Source organism: Grampus griseus (assembly GCF_964374135.1).
Source record: "Grampus griseus genome assembly, chromosome: 3".
Classification (NCBI taxonomy): Eukaryota; Metazoa; Chordata; class Mammalia; order Artiodactyla; family Delphinidae; genus Grampus; species Grampus griseus.
This window is the reverse complement of record NC_139019.1, coordinates 111,469,434-111,490,205: the sequence shown is the minus strand read 5'-3', so window position 1 is coordinate 111,490,205 and position 20,772 is coordinate 111,469,434. Positions and strand designations below refer to the sequence as shown.

Below are 20,772 nucleotides of genomic sequence, written 5' to 3'. Positions count from 1 at the left end.
TTTTTCCATTTTTAAAAATTGACCACTTTGCCCCATGCTTAGCACTGAGAGCTCTAGATTAAATTTACCTGAATAGTTGCAGAAATTTTTCTTTTGTGCCAAATCTTGGCATTTTCAATGAGTTTTATGTATAATTTTTATTTGATCCCAGCATTGTTTAGGTAGGCTAATATTAATACTTTATTGACAAATTGTAGCTACAAACTGACAAATATGTATGAACATATTGAGTCATAAGTAATAAAAGTAGAATTCAAATTCTCGGGTTAAATATAGACAGTAAGTTCATGCTTGGACACCTCTCTACTACATATAACAATCAGTAACAGTTAAGAACATAAAGAGAGGGACTTCCCTCGTGGTCCAGTGGTTAAGAATCCACCTTCCAATGCAGGGGACGCAGGTTCAATCCCTGGTCAGGGAACTAGGATCCCACAAGCCACAGAGCAACTAAGCCCACGCACCACAACAACTGAGCCCACACACCGCAACGAAGATCCCGTGCACCTGCAACTAAGACCCGATGCAGCCAAATAAATAAATATTTTTTTAAAAAACATAAAGGGAAAAAAAAAGATAGCTGGCCTCAAAAACAAGAGAAACATCTCAGCAGATCAAAGTATCAGAAACAGCACAGTGGAGCTAAAGTCAGGTGCCTGTTGGGCTGCAGATCCAGAAGCTGGCAATGGTAGCGTGTAAGAGGACCTGAAAGTGCTCCACGTGAGATAAAGGGATGAACAGGACAAACTCACTGCTTGAGGTCTGCCCTCCCTGAAAAATATTCAAAATATCATTTGCTATTGGACTTCAGCTTAATAAACAGAGAGACAGAAGAGAGGGCAACAACTAGACTTCCCACTGTTGGTGACTGGAATGGTGATATCCCCAAATCACGGCAGGAGCCCTAAAATACCTCCATGAGCCCTAGTTTTGGGAAAAAGCAACTAGAAAACCCATAGACAGGGAGGGGGAAAGCTTGGACTGAGAGAGATGTGCTAAAATGAAAATAACAACCCTCCCAATCAAATAAGCCTAGAAACCCAAATTCTAACAAACATGAAGAAATACAACATTTAAATTCTGCCACCCAAATTAAAAATTGGAATTCACTCCAGAAAGAATGTTATAGAACAATTTTAATACATTATTGAACAAAATAGGCAGAAATTAATCAAAAATAAGGTTAGTTATACAAATATAAAAATCAATAGATGAGATTAAACTCCAACTGGACGTAGTCACAGAGGAATTAGTCACAAGAGGAATTCTGGAGACTTCCCTGGTGGTCCAGTGGGTAAGACTCTGCACTCCCAATGCACTCCCGGGGCCCGGGTTCCATCCCTGGTCAAGGAACTAGATCCCTCACGCATGCCACAACTAAGAAGTCTGCATGCCGCAACAAAGAGCCCGTGTGCCGCAACTAAGACCCGAGCATAAAATAAATAAATATATTTTTTTTAAAAAAAGGAATTCTGAAGGTAAAAAAAGAATAGAGGGAATGACAGAAGCAAATATTTTAAGAGAAAATATATGTCAATTATACCTAAGTTTTAAAAATAAATAAAAATTTTAAACGTAACTGAGAATTTTCCAGAATTGAAGATAGACAAGGATCTCCAGATTAAAGCATGCTCTGAAAAGCAAGCAGGGTAAACAGTAAACTCAGAGTATTAAAAGTATAGAATATTAAGGATAAAAGAAAAATCTTAAAAGCTAACAGATTATCTTCAAATAAACAATTAGACTTACAGTAGGCATCTTATCAGTAACAAAAGGGTCCACAAGACAGTGAAGTAGTATCTTAAACATATTGAGCATTAAAAAATTGAAAACGCTTTCAATCTAGAATTTTATTTTAATTATTTTTTTTTTGCGGTATGTGGGCCTCTCACTGTTGTGGCCTCTCCCGTTGCGGAGCACAGGCTCCGGACGCGCAGGCTCAGTGGCCATGGCTCACGGGCCCAGCCACTCTGCGGCATGTGGGATCTTCCCGGACCGGGGCACGAACCCGTGTCCCCTGAATTGGCAGGCGGACTCTCAACCACTGTGCCACCAGGGAAGCCCCCAATCTAATATTTTAAACCTAGCTGTTCTTGAAGAGTGAGCATCCAGAATTTGGATTGTGACTTCCCAGACACTGACTCAGGTTTAAAGAACCTTCAGCAATAGTTTTCCATTTACTTAATTTGGGTGCAAAACATAGCACTACTCAGTGACTGTCAAGTTATTCATACCAATTTAAATAACTAATCACAGTATGTTAGCTCTTTCAATTAACTTTATTGAATAGCCAAATTGATAAGTTAGCACAGTTCAAACGGTTATTTGCATGGGTTACAAATGACTTTTTTTTTTACAGGAATAAAACAGTGAAAATTACAAACTGTAAAAAGGAAGACATCTTGTCTCTAACGTTTCAGAGAAGCAAGATTTAACACAGCACATTGAAGATCAATACATTTTTGAATTTGAAAACAAGAATTTAATGTTACAATATTATACACTACTTTACAAAATTAAAATTTCTATATAAGGATTATATTTGTAATAGTTAACGAAATCTTGAAATCACATTTAGTGGTCCCCTAGATAACAGCTGTTATTCATCTTTGATTAGAAGAAAATCTTTTATTCTAATTATTGTAAAACAGTCTATTAGACTCAATATATTACATTAAATTAAAACAATAAAATATATGCAAACTAAAATAAATGCTACAGCTTGAGGGAATATTAATGTGCCAGACTTACAGAAATGTTATTTTAAAAATCCTAGAAATTAGAAAAATAGAGTACTTTTTATGGTAGAACTGCCATGCTCAGATTTAAATACCAAGATTGCCCTTGTCAGTTATTTTAGTAGCTGCAGATCTGTAGAAAATTCAAGGGTCTTTCATAATTTACAACTACAATAAAAAAAATATGGCATAGTGTAAATATTAGTTGCTTTACATCAAAAAGTAATACAAGATGAGATAGCAGGTAGTGCCCTAATTTAAAAAAAAAAAAACAACTAAACTAAACAACACATTCAATATTGCAAAAAATAATTGCTTCATATCAATATCTCCAAAAGTTTCATTCATTCCCTCATTACTGGGAGAACAAATATTGTGAATCCTTACTAAAGTTATGTTTTTTATGACCTGACTATTATAAAATTATTCTGGATTGCACATGTTATGCAATATCTAAAATAATTTTTTAAAGTAAATTTGTGTAATACACTAACAAAGCATGTTGTAATAACAAGAGTCATACCCACTTAGGGATAAAAGTGAGGCACAAGGAAGATTATTGTCCCTAGGAGCACAAACTTTTCCCTCTGGAAGATTCTTTACTACTATTAAAAAAGAACCTACAATATCAACATTTAAAATTCACATTATGAACAGAATTTTAGTTATTTTAAGAAACATCAGTGCATAATAATGACTCAGTTTCTTCAGAAGAGGGGAAAATATAAATGTATTCTAACTAGCTACAATTTGAAAATTGCTTCCTAATAAATGAAGCAGCTTTCAAGAAAATTTCCAGTTCAATGTACCACTTGCATACTGAAAATAAACCTTAACACTGCTTAAGGGAGATAATATTTTTATAGAACACAATTATTTTGATCTTGCTGGCAAGCAGTAGTATATACTCTAGTGGGACCTGTTTCTTCCCTACCCCAAAACAATTCAGTTAAAGTCAGCTCATATTGATGTAAACCTGAAAGTTACTATTTCATTGGTGATCATATGAGATCAAGATTGTAAACACATTTTTCTAACCCATTAAAACAAAGAAACAAAAATCTTTTCATCAAGTACTATTCATGAACAACTTTTACTTTAAGAAGTTCATATAAGACAAGATGAATCTGTGAAAACTGGACCAAACTCTTTTAAAGATATTTTATCACGGCACTTTAAACATACAGATGTATAATTTACCTATTTGTAAACAAAATTCACTGAATAGTTTTGACTATAATATTTCTCTGGCCAAATCAAAAAGCAGTTTCTTAAGCATGTTCAGGAATCAAGTTTCTTTTGTAATTTTCATAAATCAGATTTGTGTAATCTTAATATCCACTAAACCAAACAGTGGCATTCATGCTTTAATTTTTAATATCCAAGAATAAATCTTATGAGCAGCTTCCAATTTAATTATTAAACTCCTTAGAAAAATGTTACTGATGCATTTGAGACAGCATTTAAGAAACCTTTAATTTCTTTCATTCATACTCATTTCACCAATATAATGCTTTTATTATACATCACAGAGCAAAAATGTACCAAATAAAACCCACTTAAAGGATCAAGATAACTAAGTTTCTCATCTCCTTATTATCATTGCAAGTCCCAACATATTTATGAAGACAGCTCAGATTCTTTTCACTGCAGAATAAGACAGTGTATCCAACCAAGTCTTCTGCAGTCAAATCAGAAAACTACATATAGTTTTCACCTCAAATCAGGGACATTCTTCTTCAAGTATAGAGAATACTGACAGATTTTAAAGCTTGACTGTATCACTTCATAGTCTTCTCAAGCTAGACTAGAGTTAGTTTACTCTAGTCTTAGTTAACATAATGATCCTTTTTCTTCCTTAAAAAAACAACTGTGGGGGATGGATTCTAGTTTTCCAACATATTATTTACTTAAGAAATTTTTTGATTTTAAAAAGATCATTATCAATGGATTTGTAACTTCCCTGCAACATTTAGTCTTGTGAGGTTTTAAATGTAGCAGCCAAAAATTCAGAAAAAAATGAGAAATATACATTTGGAACACAGAAGTCTTTATTTTACAAAATGTACTTTGCCTCTGCAATACTGTCTTATTTCAATCCATAACAACTCAAACATAATTGGCAGCAAAGGAAAAAAGGTATCCAATCGTATATAGATATATTTTGATTTAAAAAATACAGTATTTCAGAGTCGCATGTTTGCTGTGTTCCTTTATTTGCTATAGTTTGTTGAGATCACAGTGAGAACATATAATCATCACATTAGTCCACAAACCTAATAGGAAAGGAAAGTATTACACATTTTCAGGTGTTCTGCATTATTGTAACTTTCCTTAGAAATTACTAAGTATCTTCATTTGTTCATTTATTCACTTGCTGTTGTATATGCAAGAGGAATTCATAATATGATAATGCAGATTCTGTTCTGTCTTCTACCATGTTTTGAAGGAAGTTTGCTTTCATTGGACTCTCATCCCTTAGGAATAAAAGACAAATATTTACATACATTAGACAAAATGTAATAGTAACATAAACAGTGGATTTGTCACAAAGCTTTTGACACACATTTTGCTAATAACTGGATATAAAGCATAACTTAGTAATATTTATTAAAAAAAATTTCTTTTTCTATATTCTTCTAAAGAGTTTGCGGGAATTCCCTGGCAGTCCAGTGGGTAGGACTTTGCACTTTCACTGCCGGGGCCGGGTTCCAACCCTGGTCGGGGAACTAACATCCTGTAAGCTGCTCAGTGTGGCCAAATCAATCAATCAATCAATCAAGAGTTTGCTTAAGCAAAAGGTCACACATATTTGAGTCACAAGGACTCAAAACAGGTCCTTGCAAGGCCAAATTGTTTCACTATCAGTAAATGACAAATTCAACTTACCTTATTACATAAAGTATTGGGTAAAATGGTCTCTGTTCTCTAAGCCAAGAGATGAAAGCTATTGTTCTGGCAGATTCTGGTGTATCAAGTTCTGGAAGGTCTGTCTATTAAACAAAAACCAGCAACATCCAACTTATTCTAACCATCTACAGTGTTTTTCAAACTTTATCTTGTGTAAGAATCACCTGGGGATCTTGCTGAACTGCAGACATTGATTTAGGAGGTCTGGGGAGGAGCCTGAGATTCTGCATACCACAGTTTTCTAGTAAGGGGTTGGAAACTTCTTAAAGGGACAGATAATAAATATTTTAGGTTGGCAGGTCAATTGGTCTCTGTTGCAATTCTCAACTCTGCCACTGTTCCACTGAAGTTGCCATAGACTATACATTATAACATCTAGAATTAACTGATCCATTCAGGCAGTTATTACAAATATATCCATTTCTTATCTCCTCATTACTTAAAATGCCTAGTCATCCAGACCAGCCATTAAGCTACTGCTTATCCTAGATAGAATCCTGACATACATGTCTTTTAAATATATAAATCTCCTAATGACTTTTATAAATGAAGTTAAACCCATAAATATGAAAAGATACTGACATAAAACATATTCCAAAGCTGGTGACAAACTGAGAGTTGAAACTGAAAAATATGATGTGAAATAAGACCATGTTATAATTAATTCTAACTTTAAAATTCACAGCTATCCAAATAGTACATAGTTTCACACATGCTTTCTCATGTGTTATTTCAAATACTCCTCCATAAGCAATAGCATTCTTATCTTACAAACGAGGCTTGACCAGGTTTGACAAACCTGGTCAAGGTTAGTGACTTGACAAAGGTCACAGAGCTAGTGACAGAGAGTCCACTATTACACTGTCCAATAATCAATATAAATTCTACTGACACTGGTCACAAGTCATTTGCTTGTGTGGAAATTAGCTTAGTTCTTACTCCAAAGCAGCGGTTAAAAGGACCCTGCCAAAGAACAATGAAATCACCTGCAAAAACACAAAACACAGAAACAAAAGAGCCCTAACACTAATGCCAACAGCAGCAAACTTTTTTGGCCATTAACTAAATTCCTTACTTTCTCCCTAAAATAGTACACGCACATAAGAATAAGTCAGTCAGAGATGCAAAATAACGTAAAGAATGCCTTTAAAATATAGCTATGATTTCAAAATAGGATGTTCATGTTTTTGCCACATTTGAAATGCCTTTAAGCCTATTACAATCACTATAATTACATAATCTTACCATAGTCTGTGGAATTAATGCATAGTTTTCAACTCCTAGAACTTGACTGAGAAAATTCTGTCGACAATTTCTTCCAACCCAAAGCATTAGTACCTATGGACGGGAAGAAAACTATTTTGAGATGTAGCTTAACAGTGAGCTGTTGACTTACCTTTAACCACTGACTATGTTTCAAAAGATCAGAAAGATGAGTACGTTTACTGAGATTGTACAGCCTTCAACTGAAGTAATGATAACTACCATTTACCATGATGAGACATTTTATGCTTGGCATGAAAGGAGACTATGGAGGGATAAGTGGCTAATACAAAAATATACAGATTAAACAGCATATAATCTGTTAAGGAAGAGAGATATCAAGAGGAATGAAGGTAGTAGTATGCAGAGAGAAGAATCCAGCGCAGTCAAGACTACTCACAGAGCCTGCATCCATGAGGAAAGCTCCATCCCTGCTCAGCTTCTCCACTGAAAGCTGAAGAATAGGTGGCTGAGGTATAGTGCGATCATTGATGTTGATTGCACCCTAAAGAATTAAGCAAAAGATTAAAGCTTTTAATCATGTACCACAATGTTCATTGCAGCAGTATTTACAATAGCCAGGACACGGAAGCAACCTAAGTGTCCATCAACAGATCAATGGATAAAGATGTGGAACATATATACAATGGAATATTACTCAGCCATAAAAAGAAACAAAATTGAGTTATTTATAGTGAGGTGGAGGGACATAGAGTCTGTCATACGGAGTGAAGTAAATCAGAAAGAGAAAAACAAATACTGTATGCTAACACATATATACGGAATCTAAAAAGAAAAAAAAGGTTCTGAGGAACCTAGGGTCAGGACAGGAATAAAGACGCAGACGTAGAGAATGGACTTGAGGACACAGGGAGGGGGAAGGGTAAGTTGGGACGAAGTGAGAGAGTGGCATGGACATATATACACTACCAAATGTAAAACAGACAGCTAGTGGGAAGCAGCCGCATAGCACAGGGAGATCAGCTCAGTGCTTGGTGACCACCTAGAGGGGTGGGATAGGGAGGGTGGGAGGGAGATGCAAGAGGGAGGGGATATGAGGATATATGTATACATATAGCTGATTCACTTTGTTATACAGCAGAAACTAACACAACACTGTAAAGCAATTATACTCCAATAAAGATGTTAAAAATAAATAAATACATAAATAAATAAAGTAAAAAAAAGGTTAAAGCTTTTAGATACCAGTAATAGGGAGCCACAATTAAACAAACAAAAATTTTAATGAGTGTTACCTCTGAGACTTTGGAACTTATTTAGGTAAATCACAATTATTCATATTTAAATATAAAGAAGAGGAAGAAATATGTATCACTTATCTAAACAAAGTCATCATGAATCCCAATAAAGCCAAAATAATTTCTGATCTTAATTATTATTTTAAAAACTAATACAATAAATGCAATCAATATCATGTATCCTGAATGGATAAATGACATTAGTAAGATCCAAATAAAGTCTGGAATTTAGTTAATAATAACAGATGATTGCGTGGCTTAGATCAATGTACACATCCTGAGGGAAGAGTAAGTCTAATGCAAATGAGTTTTTCTCCAATTTAATATTTATTAAGGCCAGAAATGGAAGGTTTTCATTTATAATTGAGTATAGTACTGCCATCTTAAAACACACACACACACACACACACACACACACACACACACACCTTTAAATATTTATAACTATTCATTTTTGACAAAAAGTTGATTTAAGTACTAAAACTTGGTACTTAATTAACCTTATCTAAAGGAGAAAGTAAATAAAATACTGACCTGTCAAGGGGTACTAACTTGATAAGGCTTTAGCTCTACCAGGAACTATTAATCACAGCACCTTAAGACCTCTGGCCTTAGGGTGTGTGGGCAGCTAAAGAGACTATAACTTAAATACAGCCATTCAGAAATTAATGTGAACTAAGAAAAGAGAGCCTTGTCCTTCTCTGGTGATAAAGATGGGAAGCTATCAGTGGCTCTGTTTTCTAGTCTGGTAGAAAAGGCCAATCTGAAACAATGAGGCAATGCAAGAGAGTCTATGAATCTGAGCTAGACCTGAGTTTAGTTATACCCTAGCCTTTCATGTGGTTTGTGTTTGAGTACCACATCAGTCCCCTTTCCTTCCTAAGCTTACTTGCAGAAAAGAGAGTCCTGATAAATACACCACCGAAAGTCCTAGTAGTGCTCGTCTTTGAATGTATATGAGTGATTTATTTTTCTTCTTTCTAGTGGTTTCTGTATTATACGCATCTAATATATTGCATTTGTATTTATGTTAATTTGCTTTTTTTTAATGTGAGAAAAAGACAGGTCCAGTTAGTTGAACTTGTCAAACACAGGATTAATCTTGAGTTATTATTTTTGTAATACAAACTAATAATGTCATCAACAGTTTTCATTTGTTAAAAAGTTACCTCAAATTTCACACGTAATTTCTTCTTTATTATGCAAGGTACCCTAAAATCTTTAAACTCCGAAAAGGTTTTAACCAAAATATTACTTCCAACATATATATCCTAATTTGATCACAATGTAGGAAGAAAGGTTATGATTTAACATTTTCATGCTTGTAGCTTCAACTCAGGTTAATTTCCTATGAAGGGAAAATAATGTTACAACTTACCAGATAAATATTTTCTCTTTAATTGAAGGACACCATTACACTAAACATTGACTTGAGGTATTTAAATTAAGTGTAATTTTACTCTAGGGATACTCCTTTCAGATCAATTTGCTTAAATAAATAAATCATAGGTTGCTCTGGTCAATCTGACAATCTCTTCATTTACTTAGATCTGCTCTAAAGATTTGTCTTAAATAAACAGTAAAGTTTATTATTTTAATAAATAAAGGTACTATATTCAGGAGCTTTCCAAAACCAAACTTTCTTTATATAGGAATAAAATAAAAAGCTTTAAAAAAGAAAACACCTTTCTTCATTTCTGCAGTGGATTCAATATAATTAGGCTTATAAACCTTCAAGTAAAAGCAACTAAAAAATGAATCAATCTTACCTCATCTGAGAGATTGTCAACTCTATACAAACTGGGATGAGTTGTGAGCATAAGGTAAACCAAAGGCTGATTTTTCACTTGACACATAGCAAAAATGCGTTCATCTAGACATGCATTTGTCCCAGTCTGAAATGATTTCTATAAAAAAATAATACACCCCCATTAAAAAAAAGAAAAGGTATTTAACAAATACATATATATTTTGCAAATATCAGTTGTTAAAAGAATATCTTCAGACAGAATTAACAAATTTACCGTTAATTATTCTTTCAAAAATATATCTTGGGACTTCACTGGTGGCACAGTGGTTAAGAATCCACCTGCCAATGCAGGGGACGCGGGTTCAATCCCTAGTCCAGGAAGATCCCACATGCCGCAGAGCAACTAAGCCCACAGCTACTGAGCCTGCACTCTACAGCCCGCAAGCCACAACTACTGAAGCCCGTACACCTAGAGCCTGTGCTCCACAACGAGAAGCCACCGCATGAGAAGCACGTGCACCGCAAAGAAGAGTAGCCCCTGCTCACCACAACTAGAGAAAGCCCACTTGCAGAAATGAAGACTCAACGCAGACAAAAAAAAAAAAACATATATATATATACACACACATATATATATATATACACCTTAATAAGTCACACACATCTATTAAATCGTGGCTATATCCTCACCTGAAAGTCTTGACAAATTAATTATCTGACCATGGCAAAGTCATTTAATCTCTCCAGCATTTGTTTCCTAATCAATGAAATCGATCTAAACACTCTATCTACCGTATAGCAATAGTGATGTAAAAAACTAAATAACATTGCAAGGAGGGTAAAGTTATATTGCAGATGACAAAATAAAGACATATATGAAATATGAAGGACCAAAGATCTAAGTTTCTGTAAAAGCTGGGTGATGATTAATGGTGGTTAACTATCCTTGTTTCTCCCACAGAGAAATTAAATAATGTAACAAAGCTCACAAATCAATCAGGAAAATTAATAATTTGAAGACAACTGCTTAGCAGCATACAGATAATAAGTAATTGTGAGTTTCAACTGGAATATTAGCTCCATGAAGAATAATGAAGTTCTGAGGTAAGGTTTTAGCCATTTCTATTGATGGAAAGGAATAGAAAGAGGGAGAGAGAACAGCAATGAAAGTATGCCTTAAAACAAATGCACTGGGACTTCCCTGGTGGTCCAGTGGCTAAGACTCTGTGCTCCTTATGCAGGGGGCCTGGGTTCAATCCCTGGTCAGGGAACTAGATCCTGCATTCCACAACTAAAGATCCCGCATGCCGCAATGAAGATCTTGCATGCCGCAATGAAGACCCAGTGCAGCCAAATAAATAAATAATTATTTTTAAAAAAACAAATAAAAAACCCAAATGCACTGACTATAAATAAGCAAGAAGAGAAAAGGTTCTTAAAGAAAGAATACTATGGGAAATGAAAGAAGTTCCATTTATTCATTCAAAAAATATCTACTGACTGCCTACTATGTACTAAGAACTGCTCTAGATGCAGGGACAAAGTGGTAGACAAACAAGTTAAAAATCCTTGTCCTTGTGGACAAAAATCCTAGTAAGGGAGAAGTAAATAATAAACAAGCAAAATATGTGGTATTTCAGTGTTAAGTGCTATGGAGAAAAACAAAGGAAGAAAGAGAGATAAAGAATGTCAGGGTGGGATGGGATGACAGTACTGCATATTAAATGGGGAGATGACAGAAGGCAGGCCTCAGTGAAGGACAGCATTTAATGAAAGACCTGAAGAGGGAAGAGCTCAGATTCTTAAATGTTAAAACTTAAGTATTTATGTAACCTCTGTGTATTTACATTATTTTCAGAAGTGGAAATACATAATTTGAGTTAAAGAAACTAGAAGTAGATTCAAAAGCTATTTCTATCAATGTGTAACAGGTTGCCCTTCTTGCCTGGAAGAGACAACATACACCTGACAGGCCAATGCTGGAGTTCAGAAAGTATACAAATTGACAAGAGCAGTCCTTAATTCATCCTGGAATCTGGGATGGTTCCCCAGGTAATCTGTTAACATGAACTTTTTAATAAAATTTTATAAGGGAAAGTTATACCAAGTCTACAAGTTTAGACATTTTTTATTAACTGAAGTATAGTTAATTTACAATGTGTTAGTTTCAAGTGTGCAGCAAAGTGATTCAGTTTCCTCTTTTTCAGATTCTTTTCCAGTATAGGTTACTTTTTTAATATATATTTATTTTATTTATTTATTTTTGGCTGCATTGGGTCTTCATTGCTGTGCACAGGCTTTCTCTAGTTGCGGCGAGTGGGGGCTACTCTTCGTTGTGGTGCACGGGCTTCTCATTGCGGTGGCTTCTCTTGTTGTGGAGATCAGGCTCTAGGCGCAGGCTTCAGTAGTTGTGGCATGCAGGCTCAGTAGTTGTGGTTCGCGGGCTCTAGAGCACAGGCTCAGTAGTTGTGGCCCACAGGCTTAGTTGCTCCGCGGCATGTGGGATCTTCCTGAACCAGGGCTGGAACCCATGTCCCCTGCATTGGCAGGCAGATTCCTAACCACTGCGCCACCAGGGAAGCCCAGTATAGGTTATTATAAGATATTAAGTATAGTTCCCTGTGCTATACAGTAGGTCTTTGTTATTTACCTATCTTATATATAGTAGTGTGTATGTTAATCCCAAACTCCTAATTTATCTCCCCCGCAATCCCCGCTATCCCCTTTGGTAACCACGTTTGTTTTCTAAGGACATTATATTTTGGTCATTGGAAAAATAAGCCTCCTCCACCAGGCTAGAGTTTCCCTTTTTTCTTTTTTCAGGAGCCAGGGATATGGGCAAAAGGTAGGCAGGGGAGACAAGTAAATAATAATATAAAAAATTAAAAAATAAATAATAAATATGTTTTTAAATGTCCTCTATAAATAAATATATGCACAAAGAGCTACCGGGTCACAGAAGGAAAGGCAACTGCCAGAGGGACAACATTTGAGCTCAAAGACAAGGACAGGAAAGCATAACGCACATCATGGAAATAGGTACACATGTATGAGAAGGCATTTCTAAGATTAAGAAATGAAATGTGGGACTTCCCTGGTGGCGCAGTGGTTAAAGAATCCGCCGGCCAATGCAGGGGACACAGGTTCGAGCCCTGGTCCAGGAAGATCCCACATGCTGCAGAGCAACTAAGCCTATGTGCCACAACTACTGAGCCCATGCACCACAACTACTGAGCCCGTGCGCCTAGAGCCTGTGCTCAACAAGAGAAGCCACTGCAATGAGAAGCCCATGCACCGCAATGAAGAGTAGCCCCCGCCCGCTGCAACCAGAGAAAGCCCGTGCGCAGCAATGAAGACCCAACGCAGCCTAAATAAATAAATAGTAATTGCATTACAAAAAAAAAGAAATGAAATATGGCTGAAATATTGTAGGGAACAGGAAAGCATCATAAGAAGAGTCTCGTGTGTGACTTGTTGCTCTAGCAGTAAAATATACAGTTCCTGTTTTGAAAAGCTGGAAAACTGATCATTTGCATCTTCGATAACATCAGTGAATACTTCATCAGTGAGCATCTCTTACAAAGAAGGCACATACTTTAAATCAGTATTTTGTAAATTTTTTTGGTTACAAATCCTTTAAGATACAATAGGAGTTAAGGTCCCTGTCCTCAGAAAACTTAACTGATGTAAAGTTATATATACAATGTTCAGTGGTTCACAGGACAAAAACTTTGGCTGTTGACATTTTCACTGTGTTAGTTTCTGATTCTGATTCTTTTACCTGTTTAAGGAGAGCCAACACAAACAGTGGGAAAAGCCGCAAAGAAAAAGGAACCATAAGTCCATGCTGCTGGTTACTTAGGACTGAAGAACGATAAGCTGAAAGAGAGTCTACGACAGCATTCACTAGGGCGTCCCGAGCATCACTCAGACTGGCAGTCACAGACCTGTCAACAGCTAACAGAGGTTGAGGTAGGGACAAAAGAGAAAAAAGATAGAAGTTTAGCTACCCCACTGTTAAGGAAAGAAAAGTTTTTTTAAAATTATACAAATTCTCTCTCAAGTTATTACATACACAAGGAATCAAACATAGCAGTTAAAAGCACATACTTTGGAAAATCAAACCAACATGTGTTGAAATGTTGTTCTGCTATTTCCTAGCAGTATGAATATTTGGCAAGTAATTTAACTTTCATGAGCCTCAGTATCCTTACCTGTAAAATGGGAAAACTGTATTTCGCCAAATCTAAGGTGTTATTAATTGTAACCCACCATTTTATTTTATGTATCATTGACAAAGAAAAAACTCTGCAATCAAACACACATGCTTTCTTAACACAGAGAATTTTTTTTTTTTTTTTTTTTTTGCGGTACACGGGCCTCTCACTGTTGTGGCCTCTCCCGTTGCGGAGCACAGGCTCCGGACACGCAGGCTCAGCGGCCATGGCTCACGGGCCCAGCCGCTCTGCGGCATGTGGGATCCTCCCGGACCGGGGCACGAACCCGTGTCCCCGGCATCAGCACGTGGACTCTCAACCACTGCGCCACCAGGGAAGCCCCACAGAGAATTTTTATTTCATATTTATTGAAAGAACTCTTAGCTATTTAGATGATCTTCATCATCTGTCATGCCACTGTTTTATGCTTTTCTTTATACTCAAAAAATTTCTTCAATACTAAAAACACTCTAATTGTTTTGAAGACTTCTCAAACTACAACTAAACTCAATTCATGTGTTATCAAAAATACACTCGGGCTTCCCTGGTGGCGCAGTGGTTGAGAGTCCGCCTGCCAATGCAGGGGACACGGGTTTGTGCCCCCGTCTGGGAAGATCCCACATGCCACGGAGCAGCTGGGCCCGTGAGCCGTGGCCGCTGAGCCTGTGCGTCCGGAGCCTGTGCTCCGCAATGGGAGAGGCCACAACAGTGAGAGGCCCGCGTACCACAAAAAAAAAAAAAAAAAAAAACACTCAATGAAGTGATGTTATTAACTGCTATGACCAAATTTGTACATAAGCAAGAAAGAATGAAGACTACTGTTACCTGATCAACAGTAACTCTAAGACTTTATCAACTGAAGACATCCTGATTTTAAAGATTTTGACAAAATGTGAAAAAAGTGCATACTGGGATCAACCAAACTTAATAACAGAACTAATATTTGTTGTGAAGATTTTTTTTAATCCACAAATACTGCCTGATATATAGTTGTTGCTGAAAATAATAATAATCACACTGTTACCAAAACATAGCAGTTCAACAAAATATAAAGGCAATGATCCTCAAATTTCTTAGGTCACAATTTTTAACTTTTGACAACACATGAGACTAAAGTGAGGTTAGATTCTTTACCCTGTTCCATTAAAGAAAAATTTTCCCAATAGGAAATTCAAGAAAATAGGTAATTATTCCTATTATAGGTAGATTTGAGTTTGAAGCAAATGGACCCACTGGTAGTCATCCCTGAAGGAGAAAGGGAGCAAGAAACAAAATGATGTTAAGCTCTATGTATTTGAAAAAAGGATCCAAAAAAAAAAATCCAAGAAAGCAACTCTGAGATGGAAGACATTAAGGAAAACATGGTTATTTAAGTCCGTAGCAGGCAGATTGTGAGGCAGAAAACAGTTTAGTGGTTGCCTAAGGCCAGTGAGGGAAGAAGAAGGGAGTGAGCAGTAAGTGTTAATGGACATGAGGTTCTTTTGGGGTGACGGAAATGTTTTAAAACCGGATTGAGATGATGGCCACACAAATCTGTATATATACTCAAAACAATGGAATTGTATACTTAAATGGGTTAAGTGATTGTTATATCACTTATATCTCAATAAACTGAAACTACATTTCAATAAAACTGTTTAAATTAAAAAAAAAAAAGATCAAGTTATCTGCAGCAGATCCATTTACTTAGCAGGCATACACTGGATCCAAAATATTGAAATCATAAAGCTAATTATTTAAAGGAAAACAAAACTATGTGGACATTTCAAATGTTACTACTTGCAATATATCTGCAATAGGTGACAACAATTCTTACCCATATTGGCCAATAACCCTGAAATTGCTTGAACATCAGCTCCAAGAAAGACTTCATTTAGAGTTGAAACTACTGGCAAACACAAAGTATGAACACGAATTCTTCTTTCACCTTTGGACAAAACACACAAATGATAGTGAGGGACAGCACTATAAAAAATAGTTTGTATTAAAGTTACTCGGAAAAATCAGTTCTTTTCAATTTGGAACCAAACAGGGTTATATATAGTAAGCAGAGATAGTATCAAAACTTTAATTCGTGAAAACTCTAAAGCATTATTTCTTTTATCTTTTTTACTACAAAATTATTTTTCTTCAAGGTATTACTGAAAAGACCACAGGGATCATATCCAAATGATGGTAACATGCTAGCTTCTTAAAAACTTCTTTTCTGAATTTTTTGGTTACTTTATCCTTTTCCGTAAACACAATTTTGGGAAAATATACATACTGTAAGACAACACTACTCCAAGATGTGTTCTAGAGTTTGTTTTGATATTTAAAGTCCAGAGAAATTTTATGTTTCTTTTTAATCACAGGAAAAAAGTTTAAAAGAAATAGACTAAAGCCGCTCAGCACAGCCAAATTATAAACAAACAAACAAATAAAGCTTTCATTAAAAAAAAAAAATGAAAGAAATCAACTAATAGTCACAATACTTCCTCTTTGGTAATTACCCACAACAATAAAAATCAATAAATACAAGAAACAAAAATGAAAATCTTTTGAGAGCCATAAAATATCAAATATCATGTCAATCTTTAAAACATTTCTAATGAGCAAGACCTTGAACAACAAAGAACAAGTAAAAAAACTAGAGAGGATACCCACACTACAACCTGCAGGGACACATGAAGACTAACGAAACTGTATCTAGGAGGAGCTCATACAAATTACTTTTAAAGAGAAGAAGTGATATCTACAAAAAAGGGTAACATTGTTTAGTGTTTCTAGTCTAGATAAAAACATTGATAACTAAAGGGAATAAGATACAATGTTTAGCCTATCATATTGGCAACATAGATACAGACACACACAGATACATGCACACAAAATCAGAGGCTGAAATGAAAAGGGCACTGGATGGGACTACAAATTGGTAAAATATTTTTGAAAAGCAATCTGACAATACCAAGATTTTTCTAAACAGTTGATCTCTATACTTTTTATTTCCAATCCTAGAAATCCATCTTAGGGAAATTTTCAGAAATGACAAAGATTTGTGGACATGGATAGATATTATAATCACATTTTCCATAAAAACAAAACATTAGAAATAAACTAAACTTCAAATAGTAAATATATAAAAAGATATCCAATGTTAGTTATTAGGGAAACATGAAATAAAACTAAAAGTGGTATCACTATACTTTATTAAAATGGCAAAAGAGATAAACAAAACAAACCAAAAACCTCAAACCAAACACAACAAACAAAAACTAAACACTGATAACAGCAAATGCTGGTGAGGATGCAGAGCAGCTGGAACTCTCATACACTGCTGGTGAGAATGCAAAATGGTACAGCCACTTAGGAAACAGTTTGGCAACTTCCTAAAAAGTTAAACATAAGCTCACCATACAACCTAGCCATCTGTCGAAAACACTGAAAAAGTATTAACCGAAGTGAAATCACAATTTATGCTCACACAAAAATCCAATGCAAATGTTTATAGGGGATATATTTGAAACTGCCAAAAACTGGAAACAACCCAAATGTACCTCAACTGGAAAGTGAATAAACAAACTGGGTACAATGGAATACTACTTAGGAATAAAAAATAACTACTGCTGGATGAAACAATATGGATAATCTCAAATGCACTATGTTAAGTGAAAGAGCCAGATACAAAAGGCTACCTACTGTATGATTCTATTCACAAGACAGTCTTACAAAGGCAAAACTACAGAGTCAGAAAACAGATCAATGGTTGCAAGGGGCTGGGGATGGGAGAGAAATGACTACAAAAACACAAGGAGATTTGAGGGGTAATGGAACAGACTGTGATACCTAAATTGTGGTGGTGGTCACACACACACTTGTCAAAACTTGTGGAACTATACATTAAAATGGTAGATTTTACCACAGGTCAATTATATATTACTTTTTCTTTTTAAATGTTAAGAAAAATCAATGAGCAGAAAAAGGATTGGGATGTTCTTCTGTCAAATAAAAAATGATACCTAGAGACAGAAATCCATCTTACTTTTACATTTATAGTATGCAGTATTACAATCATAGTACAAAAACTGGACTTCTCTCATACTAAAGGTTTTCATTAAAATATCTGTTATTATACACTTTTTATAGATTTTGGTGGGGCTGTGAAGGTCAGTAGACATAGCACAGAAACACTTCCAAAACCTTTTTTAAGGAGACAAAACAGAATAGGGTGAGAGCTGTGAATCTTTAAAATAATAAAAATAAATTTAACCAGCCTTCACATCATCTTTAGGACAAAACACATTATAAATTAATTAGTACTAAACAAATTATACCCTTAAAAAGTGTTTATCTTCCATTTGAGCTCCTTCAAAACTTAACTCAAACATCACCCTCTGTGAGACCTTTCCTGACAACCCTATCTTAAAAAACCATCCCCTCAGCACTTCTTAAACCCTTCACATGCTGTTTCTCGTTAACTGATATTACTATGTAACATACTACTATTTTACTTACTATCCTCTTTATTGTTTGTCTCCCCTACTAGAATAAGCCTATGAGAAAAAGGTTTTTAAGTCAGTTTTATTGACTATTGTATTACCAGAACATATTTCAGACACTAAGTAGACTCTCAAGGAGTTTATCACAAGCCATAGACTACATGGCCAAATCAAAAATCTTACCTTTGCTATATCATTGTGCTTATAGTTAACAATATGGTATTTTAGACTTTAATTTTGTTAAGAGGATAGATCTCATGTTATGTGTTTTTGCCACAGTAAAATCAACAAAAAAACTTACCTTTGCTGGATGTGTACAAGAGTGCTGACTGAAAGGAAACCAACTGAGTGTCATTAAGACTCTCTTCCACTGACATTTGTACTGCATATCCAGCATCTGGGTTTACATTAGGTAAAGACAGTAAGTCTGTGGACCGAACAAAGAAGTTCCCATGGAAAGTATGAATGGAAAGACCTAGAAAAGAAAAATATATCAAAATGATTTATATGCACCTACATATATTTACATTTTATCCTTGTCACTTATCAGAATAGCACAGAGTATATTAAAAAGTTTAAATGTGATATTGTGGTTTATAAGAAATATATACTTGGTCTTCACCAGTTTCTGGCACAGAGCTCCTAAAACCCTTAGAATTCCCTAAGTGTTGAGAGTCATAAAGGTATCTTTTGCTATGTTAACAAAGTGGTTTTTGGAAAGCACTCAGGTAACCTAAGGATGGGGGCTGGTTGTCAGAGGATTCAACCATATGATAAGAGGGTTAGATCTTCCAGTTCAACCCCCCACCACTATCTCCAGGGAGGGGAGAGGCGCTAGAGGTTGAATCAATCACCAAATGTCAGTGATTTATCAGTCATGACTATGTAATAAAGCCTCCATAAAACCCCAAAAGGATGGGGTCCTTTAGAGAGCTCCGGGATTGTGAATACGTGGAGATTTGGGGAGAGTGAAGCTCTCAAAGAGAGCAAGCAAGCTCCAGAAGCTCCATGCCCTTTCCCTATACCTTGCTCTATGCATCTTTTCTATTTTGCTGTTCTTGAGTTATTTAAAATAAACCAGTAATCTAGTAATTAAAATGTTTCTCTGAGTTCTATAAGCCACTCTAGCCAATAATTTCAACCAAAGGAGGGATTTGTTGGAACATCCAATCTATAGCCAGTTGGTCAGAAGCACAGGTAACAAACTGGACTTGCAACTGGTTTCTGAAATGGGGTTGGGGGGGGGGAGGATGGGAGACGGTCTTGTGAGACTGAGCCCGTAACCTGTGGGATCTGATGTTAGCTCCACACAGACGATGTCAGAACTGAGTTAACTGCTTGGTAGTGTGGAGAAAAACAACCCACACATTGTAACTGGAAGCAGAATCATATTAAAGAATACATAGTAGTTAGTGAGAGTGGGGAAGGAATAAAAGATATCTTCTTAAATGAATTCAAATTTTCAAAAAACTTTTTTCGATAATAATTTGGCAATATCTACCAAAATTCTAAATGGGTACTTACTTCGACTCCAGTAATTCCATAACTAAGAATTTATCCTAGAATATCCTCATAAAATATCCTCGTAACAGTGTTTCTACTAACAAATCTCACAACTGGTATTTGCTCACACTTGACAACTCAAAAAAAAAAAAAAAGAATTTATTCTATAGATACAATTGAGTGCCAAATTTATATGTGCAAAAAAAATTAATCATAACAAAAAAAATCAGAAATATCTTCAATGACAACCAGTAGGAAAATAACTAAATTGTGATTTTTACATTCTACTGAGTACTGGGTAGAAGTTAAAAAGCATGAGACAGATCTACATAAACTAATTATTATTAGATCTTCAAGACTTGCTGGGCTTCCCTGGTGGCGCAGTGGTTGAGAGTCCGCCTGCCGATGCAGGGGACATGGGTTCGTGCCCTGGTCCGGGAAGATCCCACATGCCGCAGAGCGGCTAGGCCCGTGAGCCATGGCCGCTGAGCCTGCGCGTCCAGAGCCTGTGCTCCGCAACGGGAGAGGCCACAACAGTGAGAGGCCCAAGACTTGCTGAAAACATGTACAACGTTATTTATGCTACTACACTGTACTATATATTTTCCATGGAGAGGTACATATGTATGTAAACGTATAGAAAAACTTAGCATT

The 20,772-nt window shown here is 35.8% G+C and overlaps 1 protein-coding gene across 1 annotated transcript in view; it reads right to left on the bottom strand.

The window, feature by feature from the left end:
* Positions 1–2,295: 2,295 nt before the first annotated feature.
* Positions 2,296–20,772, bottom strand: part of SEC24A (SEC24 homolog A, COPII coat complex component) — a 63,156-nt gene continuing 44,679 nt past the window's right edge. The window contains exons 16-23 of the mRNA XM_082649790.1: positions 18,917–19,090; positions 15,954–16,064; positions 13,702–13,877; positions 9,940–10,077; positions 7,312–7,416; positions 6,894–6,986; positions 5,628–5,731; positions 2,296–5,215 (exon numbers count right to left, since the gene is read on the bottom strand). Of these exons, the coding sequence (XP_082505916.1) occupies positions 5,101–5,215; positions 5,628–5,731; positions 6,894–6,986; positions 7,312–7,416; positions 9,940–10,077; positions 13,702–13,877; positions 15,954–16,064; positions 18,917–19,090 (1,016 nt within the window). The 3' untranslated portion in view covers positions 2,296–5,100. The remainder of the gene's footprint in view (positions 5,216–5,627; positions 5,732–6,893; positions 6,987–7,311; positions 7,417–9,939; positions 10,078–13,701; positions 13,878–15,953; positions 16,065–18,916; positions 19,091–20,772) is intronic.